Source organism: Chanodichthys erythropterus, chromosome 10 (genome assembly GCF_024489055.1).
Source record: "Chanodichthys erythropterus isolate Z2021 chromosome 10, ASM2448905v1, whole genome shotgun sequence".
NCBI lineage: Eukaryota > Metazoa > Chordata > Actinopteri > Cypriniformes > Xenocyprididae > Chanodichthys > Chanodichthys erythropterus.
In genome coordinates this window covers 57,896,065-57,914,772 of record NC_090230.1, presented here as the reverse complement: position 1 = coordinate 57,914,772, position 18,708 = coordinate 57,896,065, and the positions used below count along the sequence as shown (strand labels likewise).

General features: G+C 37.0%; 1 protein-coding gene across 9 annotated transcripts in view; it reads right to left on the bottom strand.

Moving 5' to 3' along the window:
* Window positions 1-18,454, bottom strand: part of LOC137028929 (PALM2-AKAP2 fusion protein) — a 103,789-nt gene extending 85,335 nt beyond the window's left edge. For 7 of the 9 annotated variants that reach the window (XM_067398339.1, XM_067398341.1, XM_067398340.1 and 4 more), the window contains exon 1: window positions 18,184-18,454. In XM_067398339.1, coding sequence (XP_067254440.1) covers window positions 18,184-18,228 — 45 coding nt within the window. In that variant the 5' untranslated portion in view covers window positions 18,229-18,454. The remainder of the gene's footprint in view (window positions 1-18,183) is intronic. The other 2 variants (XM_067398343.1, XM_067398348.1) reach the window with 2 other exon arrangements.
* Between the last annotated feature and the right edge of the window lie 254 nt (window positions 18,455-18,708).

Below are 18,708 nucleotides of genomic sequence, written 5' to 3'. Positions count from 1 at the left end.
CAATATCAACATAATCACAGCATCTAAAACATGAACCCTTTCATGTAAGTTTTCACTTAAAAAAAGCCCATAAATCTTTGCAAATCATCTGATGACTAGTGTAAGGGTTCTTCCATAACATTTTCAGGAGGCATTCAGAGAAGCTTCAAAATTTTCTTTTTATTGACTGCAACAGTCATGTATTGGTCACAAAGGTGCAGAAAGAAAGAGGGGAAAACAAAAGAAAAGAAAGAAAGAAAACTATAATAAATGATCCATCGGTACACTGAGTTCTGGGCCTCAGATATTTTTCCAGGGATCCCTCACCAGAACTAACTCTCCCACAGAAAATTCAACCCTTTTAACAAAACAGACTAAACCATTTTATAATTACAGGGGATCTCAATTCAATAAATCAAACCTCAAATAAATAAATAAATAAATAAATAAATAAATAATAAACTCCATAAATAAACTCCATAAACATGAAATTACAATAAACTCCATAAACATGAAATTACATTCACCCATATCTTTGTCTAGTTGTTGTTTATTCAATCACTAGCGTGCACTAGTAATGAAATGTAGTGCCGCTATTTGATCTTCAATACACACATTAAGACAACATGTACCTCTAACACAATATTTTGGGTAAATTGTTAAAAAAACAAAAATAAATGCATAGAAAATGTATAAACAAGCAGAAAAACAAAACAAAATCAAATTCTCAAAGAAATAAAATAAGGCGAAAACTAGAACAATTGAAATAGAGTAGCCTATTTATTAGGTAAGTGTGGCCTTAGCCATCACAGCTAGCTAGAATTGGAACTGCCAATGAGACATTTATTATCAGTAAATGATGGAGAAACTTTATCAGAGAAAGACCGTTATCAATAAATGAAATTCAGATGGGGCTGATAAAGGTCATTGGAATCCTGAGACCTGGTTTCACAGACGGGGCTTATATTAAGCCAGAAATTGGGCCTTAGTTCAAATAGTACATTTAAGTAGCTTTTATTAACATTCTTTAAAAGAAGAAAAACCATTACTGGTGTGAATTTTGAGACAAAACAATGGCACTGACATTTGAAAATTTGGCAGTGCAAGTAGCTTTCAGTTAAAACAGCTCAAACACTTAGGGCCCTATTAGCAATGCACCGATAATGCGCCAAATTGTGCCAGGTGTATGATAGGGCCCTTAATTTGGGACTAGACTTAAGCCTTGTCTGTGAAACCGGGGGTAAGATTCTTTTAAAAGAACAAATGTGCCTCTAGTAGGGGGAAGCCCTACCCATGATTGGTGACATGACGGAAACTTAGCTCCTCCCCTGAGTGTGCTGTACACGGTCCGCCATGTTTATCTCCTTGCCAGAGCATTGAACAGCAGCATTTAAAGCAGAACTCAGTAAGATTTGAGAAGCTCCCCCTACAGTTTCCTTCAGTGAATCACACTGTCATAAATACTCCAAGCGCAGCTCTGGACTACAACGACTACAATGCTCACCAATGCAGTAGTTTTGCAAATACAGTACAAGAAAGAGGAGGTGGGTAATTTTCAAATACAGTACACTCGATGGAGGTGTGTAATTTTCGAAATTATTTTATAAAGTCATAATATATACATTGTTTTTGAATTACCGTAAAGCATTTGTCACTCTCGCGTGAACGTGAACATGAGACGAGATTCTGTCGTGTCGATGCAGCTCAACTTGCAAGTGCTGTTTTCTGGTGTTGACGTGCCAGAGGGGGTTAGTGCTTGCCTCAAACACACCACTACAAGTCAATTAACCATCGTAAGGACTTAGAAAACTATTTATGAAGGTAAAAAAAGTTACTTAGTTCTGCTTTAAGTAAGAAATCTATTCTTATTAAAGCTACTAAAGTTATTCAATTAACCAAAATAAACCTTGTGTGTATTTGACAGTTTAAGTGCAATAAAATGTGTAATAGAAATCAGCTTAATACTCACAGGACGTGCCGTCTGACAGCCAGCTTTCTGTGCACAAGCTCTGGATGTGTGCACTCAGAAAACCATATATCAGAAGTTTAAACTGTTACGGCTTTAAAACGCATGCAAATAAACTTTCATGATGACAAAGAACTGCAATGTCACGTTAGCATGGCCACGAAAGAGATGATAATCAAAACCAAACCGATGTTTTAGTTTTTAGCAGAGTACCCGAGGCAGAGTTGTACAGGCTCCGCCCTCTTCTGGAAAGTGTGGTGGGGAGCAGCAGCTTATTTGCATTTAAAGACACATGCATGAAAACAGCATTCTTTTCCTTACACTGAAAAATGGACATTTACAACATGGTATAATAGATGATCGGTGGGGTATTTTGAGCTGAAACTTTACAAACACATTCTGGGGACACCTGAGCCTTATATTACATCTTGTAAAAATTGGCAATAATAGGTCTCCTTTAAGTTATATGTAAGGAGAAATGTCTTAAATGATTGCATGATTCTTACATTTTTAACATTTTATTTATTTATTTTTCCTAGTCATAATGTTTACATTATGACTGCTTAATTCATAAAACTGCTTAATTCATAAAATTTAATTCATAAAATTTAAATACAATTAAAAATGAATAAAAAACTAAATCCATAAAATGACCCCATAATGGGAACCTCCAATGAAGTGGCTGACAGAACCCTTTAAGGTTCTATATAGAAGCTTTTCTTCTAAGAGTGAATGTATAAGGAGTTGATGAATACTAATATCATCCTGTTGAAATAACACATGAAAGGCACACAGAAAAACACAAGAAAGAAACAGTAAGATTGTTTTGGCATCAGATGTTATGCCCCCTTGTGAACAGTCTTGCCAACTGGAAGTGCTCATGATGTGTCTGTTTAACTTCATTCATCCGGGCCAAAAAAGTCATCAGCTTAATCAGCCAAATATACAGTTTGTATGAATTGTCATTCTGGCACCTGTAATGCCAGATTCAGACTACACGATATCAGCTCAATTTGGTTAAAATGTATGTTATTAATGTAACATCCTGCCTTAAAATGCTTTGGTCAGTACAAGAAAAATCTATACAATTTTATATTATTTATTTGATAGAATTAAAGGTGCTAAAGAGGATGTTTTGTTTTATACATTTTTGCAATATTACTTGAAACTGTCTTTACTAACTGATAGACTATTTATTAGGTACACTGAAAGTAATAATATTAATATACATCATCTGTGCACGAGGTAGGGCCTTAAAAACATCAGCCAATCATTTACGTGATCATCGCGTAAACGATTGGCCCTCTGGCTTGTCAATCACTGCCGTGACGTTCCTTGTGAGAGACGTGCGCGGATTGGCCCTCTGGCTTGTCAATCACTGCCATGACGTTCCTTGTGAGAGACGAGCGCGGCTGCACGCTCCAGTAACTTTCCACACTCCACAGGCGCCGCATGCAATGTTTTTGTCAGGAGACAGGAGTAACAACTGCGGATTATGAGTTACCTGCGGTGAGTCCGGCATAATGAATCCACTAACACAACACAGCGAGCGAATAACACTCGTGTTCCAATACTCTTGCATGAGTTTTGGGAGGCGTTCCTTTGAAATGAGCTGTGAAGGAGGGGGGCTGTTCTTATGCATGCGCTCATTTCAAAAACTCAGTAACAGTCTTTGGATTCTCAGTCGACGGAAAAATCCTCTCTATCACCTTTAAAAGAGCAGTTTCATGTCTGTTGTTGTATTGTTTAACTGGTCGAGGTTTAGAAAGTAATAATAATAGTAATAGGGACTTTAAAGGTACAATTTGTGATATTTTTTTCCGCTAGAGGTCGCTAGAAGCCTATTCAAAACAAAGGCGTAGTTTGATGACGTAAAGTTTTAGAGTGGAAACTTGGGACATGTAGTCTCCATCTCAACGGACGGTGCAAAAGAATAGGGATTGGAGTCTGGAAGAACTCATGTTCGTGGATGCGATTATTAACGTTACTGTAGTATGAAGCAGAGCAGGACTGAGTGTTGCGGGAGCTGAACGAGGAGCTGGAGCGATCGATCAACACACGCCTCACGAACAGCGGGACTTTTATTATGACACAGTCGCCGGCGCCGCTTCCGCTTTTCCGGTCATGAGTTTACGGGAGCTGTCCTTGTCGACAGAATCAGCGGCAGATGGTAAACAGTAATTATGTTCCATAAATAATTAACACAATCCACCATAAAACGTGCAAGAAGTAAATAAGGAACTGCTTGAAGCAAGCTAGTGGTTTGCTGGACGCTAGACTCTACGTCTTCCGCATTTGTCCACGGCACTGTTGTCATGTGGTTTCTACGTCAGTAAAGGCGGTAACAAAGGTAACTGGCGTCATTGACAGGCGACTGCACTGCCCCGTGTCACTGTTTAGAATGGGAATTTTCTCATGATTTACAAGTAGTTGAAAACATTAGAGATATTGTTAGTAATCAGCTGGACAAAATATATAACACTAGCCTAGTGGTTTTTGGATATTTTACTGCAAAAATTTTACAAATTGTACCTTTAAGAAACAGCTGTTGATGGTATGGCAACAGTGACCGGAAGTAAACTGTCAACTGCCGTAGCTAAAAAATGCAAAAATCGCTAAGCAACAACAAAGAGCATAATGGATAATTTAATCATTTGACATATAGAAAATAAATTATATTTAAATAAAAGCAAGATAATGGTTGCTTTTGGCATTAAATGACATACAGATACAATTAGAATACCACATAACCATAAAACATAACATTTACTTATCTAATCTGTCACATATTATCGACTACAGCAAATCGGCTAATCTCCCGTAGTAGACGGTTACAGTAGAACGTCAAGAAGTTGCAGTTAAATCCGCGCATGCACAACAGAATGCCAGAACGCCATTGCCGTTGTATCAGCAGCTGCTGCTTAAAGTCCCTAATAAGTAATGCAATACTTTTTGACGGAGTAATTACTACAGAAGTCTACTTACACTGTTTAAGATGTATAAATGTAGATACAAAACAGTGACAATAAACCTCAAAACAGTTGGAAAAGGCCAAGCTAATTTCTTGTTGGTATTTTTTAAAATATATTTTGGGCACATGGCCCAAAATACTTCAAGAACAACTAAAATATATTTAAATACATAAACATAAATATGTATTAAAATATTAGCAAAATATAATAAATAATTTGGGCCCTTTACACTTTAAAATAAATCACAAAGTATATCAAAAATATATTTATGTGCTGTATGCACTGTGAATATTGTGGTTCTGTCCTTTATAAACGCAGATGATTCTTTAATGTGCATTACAACAACATAAACTCTGCATCTATGCAAGCGATTTCTCATGTGACTGCAGGGCTGTAATTACACCGGCAGTGCATTCGTCACTGGTTACATGCCCTACAGACTGGCATGACACTCCACGCCCCTCTCATCTGGAGAGAATACTAAAGCTAGATCTATTTCACACCAAGAATGCTGACACATACCAAAGCTCAGAGTAACATACAGAAATAGGCCAGCAGTAAGAGACGTAATCTGTGGCCCAGTCATCTTGAAATATCACTCACGCAGAGGCTAATTTCCAGACAGACCGTAGCATCTGTCAAGAATTCAGTATGTAAGTTGTTCAGTTGAGTATGAAAACAGGTAATAAAAATGCACAGTTGTGATGTTGCGCCTGTTGGGCTGGTGAGACCCAAACAATGAGGATTTGTTACCCAGCTCAAATGGAAAACATCTGCATCGCAGCACTGAAGCCACCCCCTCCATCTCGACTGACGGCATCAAGTCTCAAAGACCAAACACCCGAGGGCCTCTCTTGAGTTCATTAGCTTTTTTATTTTGCTAGAGACAAAATATAAGAGATTTTCAGAGACCTAAAGTTTAACAAAAACAACTGGAAATCAACTGAAGATATCACAATAGCTGAGTCCAAGTGCTCAGATACAGCTTGTTTGTAACAAACTAGAGTTCAGTGATTGGGCATAGCTAAGCATAAGCTGAAAGTCACAAATATGATTGTGTAGATATTATAGTGAGGACTAGGTGGGGGGGGAAATGGTCTATGATAAAGGGTCAGTTTACACAACACTGTTTTCAACTAGAAACTGAAAACTTTTTATACGTTTTGGCCGTTCATTTACATGACAACAGTGTTTTGGGGGCTTGAAAATGAAAAATTTTGAAAACAGGTTGCAAAGTGCATGTTTTTGAAAACGATAGATTTATTGTCTCTGTGTAAATTATAAAAGCATGAATTTGTGAAAGTGGTGACATCATGCGCATGCGTATTATGTGTTCAGTCTATAGGTGTGTAGTGTTTTTTTACAAAGGGAAATTTTTCCCAGGTTTTTTTTTTTTTTTATATATAGTTGCCGGTGGGCAAATATGTTGTATGCACCCCTCAATGTAAAATTTGAATAGGAGGAGAACATTTATGCATCTAACTCAAAATAACTGCTTTCAACAGATCAATCAAAGTCGAAGAACATTCAATGCGAACACAAAAAAGCTGCATCTAGCTTATAATCTCTTGAATATGAAAACACAACAAACAACAAATCCATTAGTCTTAAAGTGGTGGAACATAGTGCAGAACAAAGTGCAAAATTAAGTTGCTCCAACAGAGCATTGTGAATTAACATGTTAAATTTCATTGTTCATTAGAAAAAATTACATCTATATGTGACCCTGGACCACAAACCCAGTCAGCCTCATGTCACAGGAAGGAAGTGAATACCTTATTTTTTGTTCTTGAAATCCTTTATTTGGATGTTTTCTTGCATGTCATTGAGAAATAAAACATAGAAAACATCTAGAAAAAAACTTACAAAAGGAAAATGACAACCATACTCTGCGGCAACTATAGTTGTCGGTGGGCTAAAATGGGTTAAAGATGACTGTTTTTCAGGTAATGAATTTAGCTATATGCTTCCACTTGAAATGAAACTGCAAAGAGTATGGTACATGGTGGTCTGTGTTAAGACGTACTGCCATAAAAGTAGGCCTACTAGTTCACTACCAGTGAAGTGCACACTGGTGAAGTATGCTAGATGGGAAGCCGATGAGTCACATGGCAAAACTTTCACTAAGGTCAAGAAACAGTCCATTTCCTCTATTTTATGTGACCAATGACCCGAGCCGCCACAGTATGTGTCACTGTTGACTCCTACAACTGACGCCTCCAATGCAAGCAATGCGGACATTCCTGATTGAAATGCTCTATAACAAAGACAAACTAACTGTGTACACCATATCTTTTGTGTTCTTTGTGTCACTTATCTGCCAAAAATGTCTTTACTAGTGATGGCTCTTTATCTAGAGTCAAGCACTTGTCCCAGAGGACAGACAAAAATAGATTGGACAAAGTTTTCCCAGAAAGCACTTTGGGAAAGGAAGTCTTCAAGAAGTTCTTTGTGCTCTTGGTTTGGCAGTTATTACAAAACTCATTTGAAGTGATGACACTTCAAAAAGAAATTCTGATATATTAATATAATTAAACAATAATATTTAGTTATATCACTTTTTTGTATTCACTTTCAAACAGTGCATGTCTCTTTCAACCCATTTCATGGCAATTCGAATCTATTTTACATTTTGGTGAATTGGTTCAATGTCATTGGTACATTTTCATATGATCTGTTGGTGGACCTTCATGCTTACTCTTTATTTCTGAAAATCACATGTTTCTGAACTAATTACATTGTACAAATTCACACAAAATCACTACCTTGTAAAATAGTGACTTTTTTTTTTTCTTGAGACTAGATGAGTCCTGTACGCTGTAGACTTAAAATCTGTTAAAATCTGTAGAAACCTCTTTATTATAACTCTCTTTCTTCTGGCAATTTTCCAAAAACCTTCATTCTCTATGTTGTTATTTCCAGGTGAGAATCTGTGCCAAGATTTTTGCACTTTATATCAGCATACAAATCAGTCAAAAGGCACTTTATGCAACATCTTGAAATTATGACCAGAAAGATCTTAAACTTCACATCTCAGAGTGATTAATCTGTGACTCAAATTCATCATTAACTCTGAAGGCAATCTTAAGGAGTAGATCCTGCAGTCTTAAAAAGTATAATATACCCTATTCATCTGCTAATAACATTCTTTAACTTTATGCTTTGCATCTCTTGCATGTCAGTTAAACCACATAAACCACAAGTGTCTTTGTTTAATCAACATGTATTCCAAAATTAAATAACATCAGCCAAACTCATGTAATGGATGCTTAAGGCAGTGGTTATTTCTAATTCCCTGACATCAATGTGAAGGTCTGCAGTTCATTATTTAAATTAGATAAAAATGCATTTGTTTATTATCTGGAAGAGAATGACAAACCCGAACTGCATTAATAAAGAATTCTGAGCACAACATTAACTGATATTAAAATATACATACTGAATATTATAATACTGAATGTTATAAAAAGCAATATTGATTTATAACCAATACTAAAAAGAAAAAATCACTCAACAACATCAATTATACAGTTTAAAGATGCAGTCACATTAGCAACATTTTCCCAAAAATGGACTGGATGACTGAATTTTGCCCATAAAAAATAGTTGAAGAATGGTAAATGTAACAAGTATGAGTGTTCGTAATCTAATGAAAACTGAATATGAGTAACATGATAACACTCCCCAAAAATCCTGCATGAAAAATGTTAAACTACTTAACTTTTGGCCGAATTTTCCACCATGTGTTTTATTAATACTTGATTGATTGTTAACAATCAATTCATGAGTTGTGTGCCCATATAATATTAGCGTAAGTGGTAAACAGATTTTTCTTGCTGTCTGCTAGAGGGGCTCAGAGAGGATATTCTACTCGAGCTCTGATTGCCCCCCTATAACAGGCAAAATTGTACAAAAAGGAAGAGAAGGGGAGGAGGAGGGATGGCGAAAGAACTATTAACAGGAAGAGGTAAGATGCTGGTTTTAAACCTTGGTATTAATTGGAAGATTAGATGGGTGTACTGTAATAACTTCACTCATGTAATTATAATGTAATGCGTCTAAACTGGATAGTGGAAATTTTAGAAGTGGTGGGGAGATCCTCAGTTCTGTCTTAGTATTGGAGTCAAGGGCGTAGATTTGGTTTCAACATTGGGGGGGTTGAACGCTGGTTTGCTGCCTGTTATTTTTTAATTAAAAAATAATAATAATCTGTTTTATGTGTAGCGTTATTGGATAATTTATTTCTTCTTTATCTATTTATCTATCTATCTACCTATCTATCTATCTATACTTCATAACTTTATGAAATGTATGTATAACCATTCATAAAATTCTAACATGACTGTGATTCTAAAAGGAAAGAAATTATGTCAAATATTGAAACCGCCAGTAAGCGGCAGCGATTCGCTTTTTTATTGAGTTAGTAACATAAATCGTTCATTCAGCCAATTCGTTCAAAAGTCAGATTAATTTAGGAAGAAAACAAACACCGATGTGAATACTTTTGTCATTGATAATTACAGACACTATTGAAAAATGAACTAACAAAACAGGCGACTATTTTGGATACTGGTTAAAGTTACACTGATAGTTATGGCTAAATTGCAAGGGATTAGCTAGCTAAAGTGTACTTAGCTATTACAATATTCTCATACCTCCTTCTCAGTACATGTTTTATTCTTTTTAATGTCCCTCTTTGAACAGAAGTTTAATATAGTCGGCTGGGCAACGGTTCTCTTCATTTTTTGGTGCTACCCGTGCTCTCCATTCAAACATTAGAGCGCCACTCGCGTTGTTTTGGTGAAAGTGTGACGCGCATTGGTTGGGCGTTACCAATCGGTTCAATGGAGGGAGAGTATTTTTTTTTTTTTGTCTAATTTATTATGACAAACTCATATTTGAATAGAAACAAAATTATTGTTACAAAATAAATGAATTCTACATATTTTTCATTTGATCTACTGTGATTTTCATGTTGAAATATTGGGGGGTTTTGTAACCGAAGCATTTGAATTTTGGGGGGGTTACCTCCCCCCCATCCCCCCCACAAACTACGCCCCTGATTGGAGTTCACTCTAGTATAAGAACTGATTCTTTTGTTTTTACGAATTTGTATCTTTTTAAACAGGACATTTTGATTGGCTCAGATCAGTTTGGCTGTACTCAACTTATGTCTGCCTCTTGTATCATAGTGAAATTTACATGTGTAACAGAAAATGACAGTTTTAAATTCTCTGTGGAAGTACTTCCAGCTTGTCGATAAAACAACACATTTTTGTTGTGAATTGCGTAAAAATACAACAAATACAAGTGTGTGACTATCTCGCTCACTCCCCCATGCTGCTGATAATTCGCTTGTGGCTTCAGGGGCACAACATTCACACCTCTCTCTCACTTTCTCCCACCCTCTCTTCATTTCTAGTTTTTGTTTGGCAATGATGTAACTTGGAATAAGCAGCAAATCTGGGATTTTGAAGGTAATGTTTTTAAATTAGGACAATTTAAATTCAGACAGAAATAATAATGGAGCAAAAAATGTTTTTGATTACGTAACAAGTCGAGAGTCTGACTTAAATTTAGAAAACTTAAACGTTAAGTCTCCAACAACTAGGTCAGAGGAACATATAAAAAATAAAAGAAAAGGTTAAAATCCAAATTTCAGTTGCTATCAGGTCACACATAACAGTAAACATGGCTGCATAACTTACAGTAAACGTTGCAACATAACTCCTTCCTTTCTATGTTTCATAATAAGTTTATTCCTGAAAACTTCCTGTGAAATTGGGGGGGGGGGGACAACTTAAAACCATACTATGTATATCCTGTGTAGAAAGCTGCACTCATTGCAATCATTGCAGTGTACATCATGCTGCAAGAACTAGATGAGGAACATATGCCATAACCACCACCTATCCAGGTGGCAAAGAACCAGGTGAAACCAGGTGACAGTCTTTCATTTCATTAATGCAAACCACATACTGCAAATTATGTCTAAACTGAATTACGAAAACATATATAAAGAGAAATATGGTACACTGTTATAGCTGCATAGCTGTTCACATGTGCTCATGAGCTATTTTTGATCTATGTGTTTTTGATATAGCAACATAAGCCGAAACAATGACATGAGTTTGGTCTCTTTCTCCATCGAAACAGGGGGTGTGTTCAGAAAAGCATTACTTTTGCAATTACTTTTGCAATTGCAATTAATTATAATTAATTTTGATGATGCTAATGGCACAGAAATTACAAACATCACCTTTAAATTTCATATCACAGATGATGATTTCATGCCTTTAGTTTACTAATAACTTCAGCCATTGCTAACTGGATCATGTGACAGCAGCAGGTGTTGACCTGCCATATTATTTTCCTGTTCTGGTCAAAGCAAAAATGTTCGACATTTGTGATTGAATATAACTGGCATAACATGCATTCCAAGGTTTGAACCATAGAGCTGCTAGCTGTCGTGAGAATAGTATAGTGTACTGGTTAAAGTGTGGGGGCCACCAAAAGTTTAAAGTTTCAAATCCCACATGGGATGATCTGGTCACCAATGTGCCTTTGATCAACATCCTTAACCTCAGGTTGTTACTTTTAACTAGTGTTAATATAAGTTGCTTTGAATAAAATCTTCCATTAAGTAACTACCATGGTTTACCATTAACAAAAACTATTATGAAGATGAAAATGCAGTGAGGAACATAATAACAGAAATTTGCAAAAGAATGTCAACTAAACTGAAGCTGTAAATTGACAAAACTCAATTTTAAAGAGGTTATTACTTCAGTTTTTGTATTTTTCTATCATTTTTGGATGGTCTGATTTAATTAAAAATTGTGATGAACCAGAAGTAGTGACAGATCTTTTATTTTGTATTGTAGCATACATCTGAGTATAATGAAAAAACAAATGAAGGTTGGGGCTTTTTTTTTTTTTTGCATCGGCTGTTGTTTGGACGTTGAGATGTGGGCGTGGCACTCAAAAGTGGAGACTATATTGACTAATTAAAATGAACTAATTAAACTAATTAAAACTAAACAGAAATTGAAAATCACAATTTAAACCAAAATAAAAGTGACCCTGTAAATGACCATTTAAGTATGCATTTTAAAACATTTTAGAATATTTAAGTGCTATTCATCTTTACTAAAATAAAACACATGATGTTTGTTTCCATCATGAAACATCTGAATTACCTGACACTGATATATGTACTAGTAAGCAGAAAGGCTTTTAGTTACAGTACAGTTAGTTCCCAATTCTTGTTTCAGAAATGCAGCTGAGGCCCCACACCCGAGAGCTCTGGGGATCCAAACCCACCTGAGGGCCAACCCACCTCCCTGAAATATGCGAACCCCAAGCCAAATCATTACAGACAGCTGCTGCTAAATTTAACTCGCTAGTAATGGCTGTTTGAATTATTACATAGCTAGAACTTTGACCAATGAAATAATGGCTCTATAGCCAACTGATATTGGCCAAGGACAGCCCACTTAGTCATGTAGAGGCCATCTGACTGACATGTAAAGTGACAAGTCACAGTTTTGTTTTGTTCAACATCATGTTCAGGGGCTTGCAAATGTGGATACAATACCAGACTATCTATGCTTTCATGTTTTCTTGATAACCTTTTCTCAGTAAAGTTCTTCACCTAATTTTACATTATAAATGTGAGAGGACATACAACTAATAAAATGGGGTCACTTGGGAATCCCAAGGGTTGGCCAAGCTCACAAAATAATACTTTTCTCATATCTCATTGGTAAACAGGCAAATGCAATCTCTTTTAAATTCAACTAAGTGCCTTAAACAAAACTCTTGATGTCTTAAAGTTTCTTTTTTTTAAATCCAGCATTTAGTTGCTCCTCTGAAGCGTTCATTGTTGCAGTATCAGAACTTGTAAACATGTCTTATGTTTCCTGGCAGAGAGTTAAAGTTTGCCGCACACTAGACTCCCGGAAAACCCATAGGAGTCAGCCAATTAGATTAAAGGCCTATTCACACCAAGAAAGATAACTATAAAAATACTATAATGATAACTATATTAACGCCCAAACAAATGCAGAATATTGTTCTGTTTATTGTAAGCATGTGCTGCAGTTTTGTTGTCTGACGCTTTAAATGCTTGAGCACTTTAAAGCAGGATGGCTTCTGATTGGCTGCCAATGTTTTCATTGTTCATCAGCTGAAAAAAAAAAAAAAAAAAACCTCAACAATTTTGTTTCTCTGTGCCATTATTGTTAAAGTTGTTGTGTAGACTGTGCTATTATTTTATATTTAGAATGATTTTTAGAACTATATATATTCATGATATAATGATATATATCATTATATCATTATATACTATATCTTTACCATTATCTTGCATGGTGTAAACGGCCCATAAAACTTTTGCCTCTGTGAAAGCGTTTCAGTTTTTTATGCTATATGCATTAGAATATCAGTGAACAGAGTGTGGGTGGTTTGTGTGTGTAATGTCTGAGACGGAGATTAGTGCTACACTAGCAAGATCACAGTGTAAATAAGGCCTATAGCAAAGGTCTAGACCTGAGCTTGACTAAATTAATCTGTGTAAACAAGTCACAACTGCTGAGGGAGGGCAGTTAAGTCAAGACGGAAGTATGCCCGCATACAATCACCTCCGCCCAGTGTACCGCAATTAGCAACCTGCTAACCCATTTCTCATTTGAGCTAGCGACATTCCCTCACTTGTTGGACTGAAAAGAAAAGCCACAGATTTGGACCCAAGGCTGTCCTGTGCAGCAGAAGCCAGTGGTTTAAGGCAATGAACCAGAAACATAGCTAGCTAGCAAAGTTATTTACTTATTGTACAGCTGAACTGTCTGGCAAAACTACCAAAAATCAGTTCTATATCTTAATGATATGTTTACTGAAAAGTAAAGTGGTATTCAAGGGGTTTGTCAGTCATGCAGTCAGTTTGTGGGTAGCATTGTTGACGCAGGGGAGTCTATATTCATCACTTGCAGAAACTGATATTTATAATGCACTCCCAGCAAAACAGCATTATAGAAAATAGGGATAAAGCTATAAATGTGGAAGAATCTAGTATTTGATTTGAATACAACAACCTTTAACTTCCACAAAATTTCAGTAATCTACTTGAGGTATAGCTTTTAGTTTAGCTCATTTCAAAAACACAACTACTTGGCCAACATCAAGCAGCCCACAGGCTTTGCTGTTCTGGAGATCATGGGAAACCAAGTGAAGCCCAGATAAAAATATGTGGTTGGGGTAACACAGATGTTGGATGAATATTGAGTGAAACTAGAAACCCTAAATTGAAAATCCATGGGCAAAGTCCTGTGGTACTTTCCTTCTCGAGGGCAAGTCCAAATTAAAAGCTTTCTATGAGAGCAGAGTACATAAAGTACTGACCATTATAAGATCTTTGAACAGCAAGCTACCAAAAGTTTCAGCTTCAACACCAGGCATCTGTTTTGATAAAAATGCACGTGCAACAGTTCACAGTTTAAAATTTCCATTGCTTTTAAGGAAGCACAATAATAAAATATAGAATGGTTGCAGCAAACATTTCAAATCTTCCTGGGTGAAATATTAAAATATGCTGTGTTGTCAGTAAAATATGGTGCTAATTTGTGGTGTTTGCTAAAGCAATCATTTCATTATAGGGTTAGGGATTTGTACAGTCCCCATATCCAGGGGTGTTCAATCCTGCATTTAGAGGATCCAGCCAAGTTTAACACCAGCCACACTTAAACACACCCGAATCAACTAATCAAGGATCAGCTAATCAGGATTGGTATTAAAAGTCTTGGGGATCACTACTGTTGCATCAAAAATCACATACTGTAGGTGCTACATTTATAATAATAATAATAATAATAATAATAATAATAATAATAATTTGTTACAATTATATAACACTTTTCTTGGCACTCAAAGAGCAACATATGGAAGGAGGGAATCTCCTCAACCACTATGTACAGCATTGAACGCCCACCAGAACGACACCACACACCAGCTTATTGGTGGAGAGGAGACAAGAGTGATAAAGACAATCATTACATTCATTACATTATGATTAGGAGGTCATGATGATGGATAGAGGCCAATGGGCAAGTTTGGCCAGGATGCCAGGATTACACCTCTACTCTTTCTGAAGGACACCCTGGGATTTTTTATGACCACAGAGAGTCAGGACCTTGGTTTAACGTCTCATCCAAAGGACGGTGCTTTTTATGTTTTGCTTTGACAGTATAGTGTCCTCATCACTATATTGGGGCATTGGGACCTACACAGGCCACGGGGAGAGCATTCCCTGCTGGCCTCACTAACACCTCTTCCAGCTTCAACCGAGTTTTCAAGGCGGTCTCCCATCCAGGTACTGACCAGGCTCAAACCTTTTTAGCTTCAGTTGGCAACCAGGCAAGAGCTGCAGAGTGATAGTTACTCTTTGATGAAGAACTTCATGACCATTTAAAATTATGCAGCCCCAGGCCTTTTCAGTGCTGTGCTCATTGTGTTCTGTCTTCTGGTTTGTATTTCCACAGCATGAGGGTACACAGCTGCTCGTTTTAAAAACTACTGACATTTTTTACGGCATCTGCTTCAAAAATTACAATGCTCATGATAAGTTTTGTTAAACTCTAGGAAAGTGTTTGGATGTTACACAGAAACTTCCAGACTGGTGCTGGGGAATAAACTCTTAAGAGTAAAACTCAATAAACTCTTAAGGTGGGTTTCCAGGAACATGTTTTGACACCTAATTCTGACTATTACACTTAAGTGCATAATCAATGCATAACTATAGAGGTTTATTTTTTTATTATTATTTCTATTATTATCTATTTTTTTTAAAGGTGCTGTAAGCGATGTCACGCGTTTTTAGGCCAAAACATTTTTTGTCACATACAGCAAACATCTCCTCACTATCCACTAGCTGCCTGTCCCCTGAACACACTGTAAAAAAACACGGTCTCTGTAGTCGCCACAAGCTCCGAAAATGGCAATAAAAACAAACTGGTGCAGCCTGGACCACAAAACATAATAAAAATGCTCCAGCCAATAACAGACAAGAATGATTTTAAATGCGCGTTCATGACTGTTTCAGGAAGCACGGAGGGGAGGAGGAGGAGGAGGAGGAGGAGGAGGAGGGAGGGTCTAGCTAGCCTCTGTTTTGTTTGACAACACTTCAAACGTCAACAGGAAGTTACTCCACACAGGGTCACTTAGAGCACCTTTAAGTAATTGGATGACAAAAAATTTCAATTGAAATTCAAGGGTTTAATTGAAGAAGCGGCTCAACACAAACATTATCGAGACTTTCAACTTTCAACATGAGCCAGTACACAACAACCTTGCTACCACAGAGAACATCCTGAAAACTACCACTATCAGTGATCCTGAAGACCCTACAGAAACATGCTAAACCCCTCAGAATACCTTAAAAATCTCATAACAATGTCTTGGCAATCACCTACTACATTCTAGCACTGTGGTGCGACTTCCGCACTGGCAACCACCACTCGTTATATCTTGTTACATCTAATACATATCTCTCTAAATGTGAATAAACTGCTCAAAACACAATGAGTCAAAGCTGATTTTAACCATAGTACTAGTACTGTGTGGGACTATAAGGGCTTTCCATTGAGCTACCGTCAAAACAGACAGTGCAATAAAGTTTCACCACCTCATTAATGTCACTCTTTTTCCCTAGTATTAAAAAAGGGGAAACCCACACAATGTTTCAGCCTGTTCTGGTCAAATATGAGTGAGAAAGTGTAATTTTTGTCTGACTGACTGTTTGGGAATAGATTACAAAAAGGGAATTACTTGGTGTAACATGATGCACAACATAACTGTATCAACTTAATAGTAAAATGTTACAAAAACAATTGTAAACACTTGGCACACCAAATACCAGGTTTGTAAGTACCAGAAGCAGTCTTTGCCATGTGTCCTTAGGCATCTAAATGCATTTGCAGTTGCAGGCCTGTGGCTGATATCATAATAATGCTGCAAGAGTGATTCACAACATCATTACTACTATGTAAATTGACTTAATACCAAAAACAGATGTCAAGAAATGTATGTGTATATTATGTTCACGACTATCAGATGCGATAAAAGCACTGAATTCTTGCTAAAATGCAGGAAAATTGTCACGTAATTGCTTTAATTTGAGCTATTCGATAGTAACTGCCATTCTGGCCAACAAACTCTCAATGCCAAAGTATTTAAGTAGACTCTATTTAGATTATCTCCACTTGTATCGAGAACCAGTCATCCCTCAATGCTTGAGATGCTGCCAGACACGGTATAACTTTAATTATTTATATTTCCACTTTCTGAGCGGAGCACCATTACCACAGGCCCTCTATCTCAACACTTCACCTTCCATTTAGCAAACATCATCCGAAAGGCATTAGCCTGCTACAGTTCTAGCTGCCAAAAATCAATTTTCATTGTTAGACTTGACCGACTTTTAATCAGTTGTGTTTCTGAAGGCAAATATCATTAATAAAGGTTAGTGATTTGAAAGAGAGTTGTACTATTACTTTTCCAAGCCATCAGATTAATGATTTTTACCATACTGATTATAAAAACAGACAAATTGCCCATAGAGTTACATTGAAGGCATATCAACCACCTTGAACACCCTAGCTACCAATCAGAATGACCTAGCATTGTTGCAGTGAGTTTTGGATAGACATGCACCGATCAAATTTTCTTCATTAAAAAAATGGAAAAAAAGTGTTTCCTCATTAGCTGAACTGTATATTAGGACAGTTCCTAGTGTATACTAACATGATGGTTGTACAGACTATTTTTGTAATGTGTATTCTATGGAATCACAAAGATGTAAGCAATGCAGCCAAAATAGTTTTCCATCTGTTGCTCACTTCTGGTCTATGCAGAAGGGTTGACCTGGTGCCAAATTTAGTCTCTATTTTAGCCACATTTCAAATTCTTGCCCTCTGGTTCATATACAGTGATTTGTCAATAGTAAATCTTCTCGTAACGAGAACACACTTTTGACAAACATACATTAACAATGGCAAAGTAACAAAACCATCAGTTAACAAAACCAACCACTACAAGCGTCTATAACATGCATTCGTTTGGGGCTGATTTCAAACAAACTAGTCCTCTAGTACTGAAATGCTTTTCTAATATAGAGGTGCACAGTTATGAGCATCAACAATGTATGTTAGTATTAAAGAAAAAAAAAAAGAAGATTTTGGAGAGACTGTAAGAACAAAGCAACACAGAACTTACCGCCAGGGCTTGGAGCCTTTCCTTATGAAGTTCAGCTTCAGCCATCCTGGAAAAACAAAGGCAGAATTCACAGTAACCGTGAGTTTGGTAATCCCAAGTGTGTTTGTGTGTGTGGGGCGGTAGGTGAGCAAGATAACAGACACAGACACACACACACACACTCTGCCCTGGTCCTCTGAAGTAAGCCAGCCAGTGAAAGACACAGTGTACTGAGGGCAAGATCTTCTCATTCACTGGCCATGTGTCTGCCAGACTGTCTCCCTCTCTTTCTCACTCTCTCTCCCCTCCTACATCCCTCCCTCTCCGTCACTGGCCGGGTTATAGACAGATGACAGAGTCTTGAACCCGCCCCCTGTGTTTAGAAGAGAGTTACAGGCGAGCAGGCAGAGAGATGTCACTAAGGGTAGGACAAAACTGTTACACCTAACTGTGACTGCTGTGTGTGTGTGTGTGTGTGTGTGAGAGAGAGAGAGAGATAGAGTGTGTGTGTGTGTGTGTGTGTGTGTGCCTGCTGGGATGGAAAAC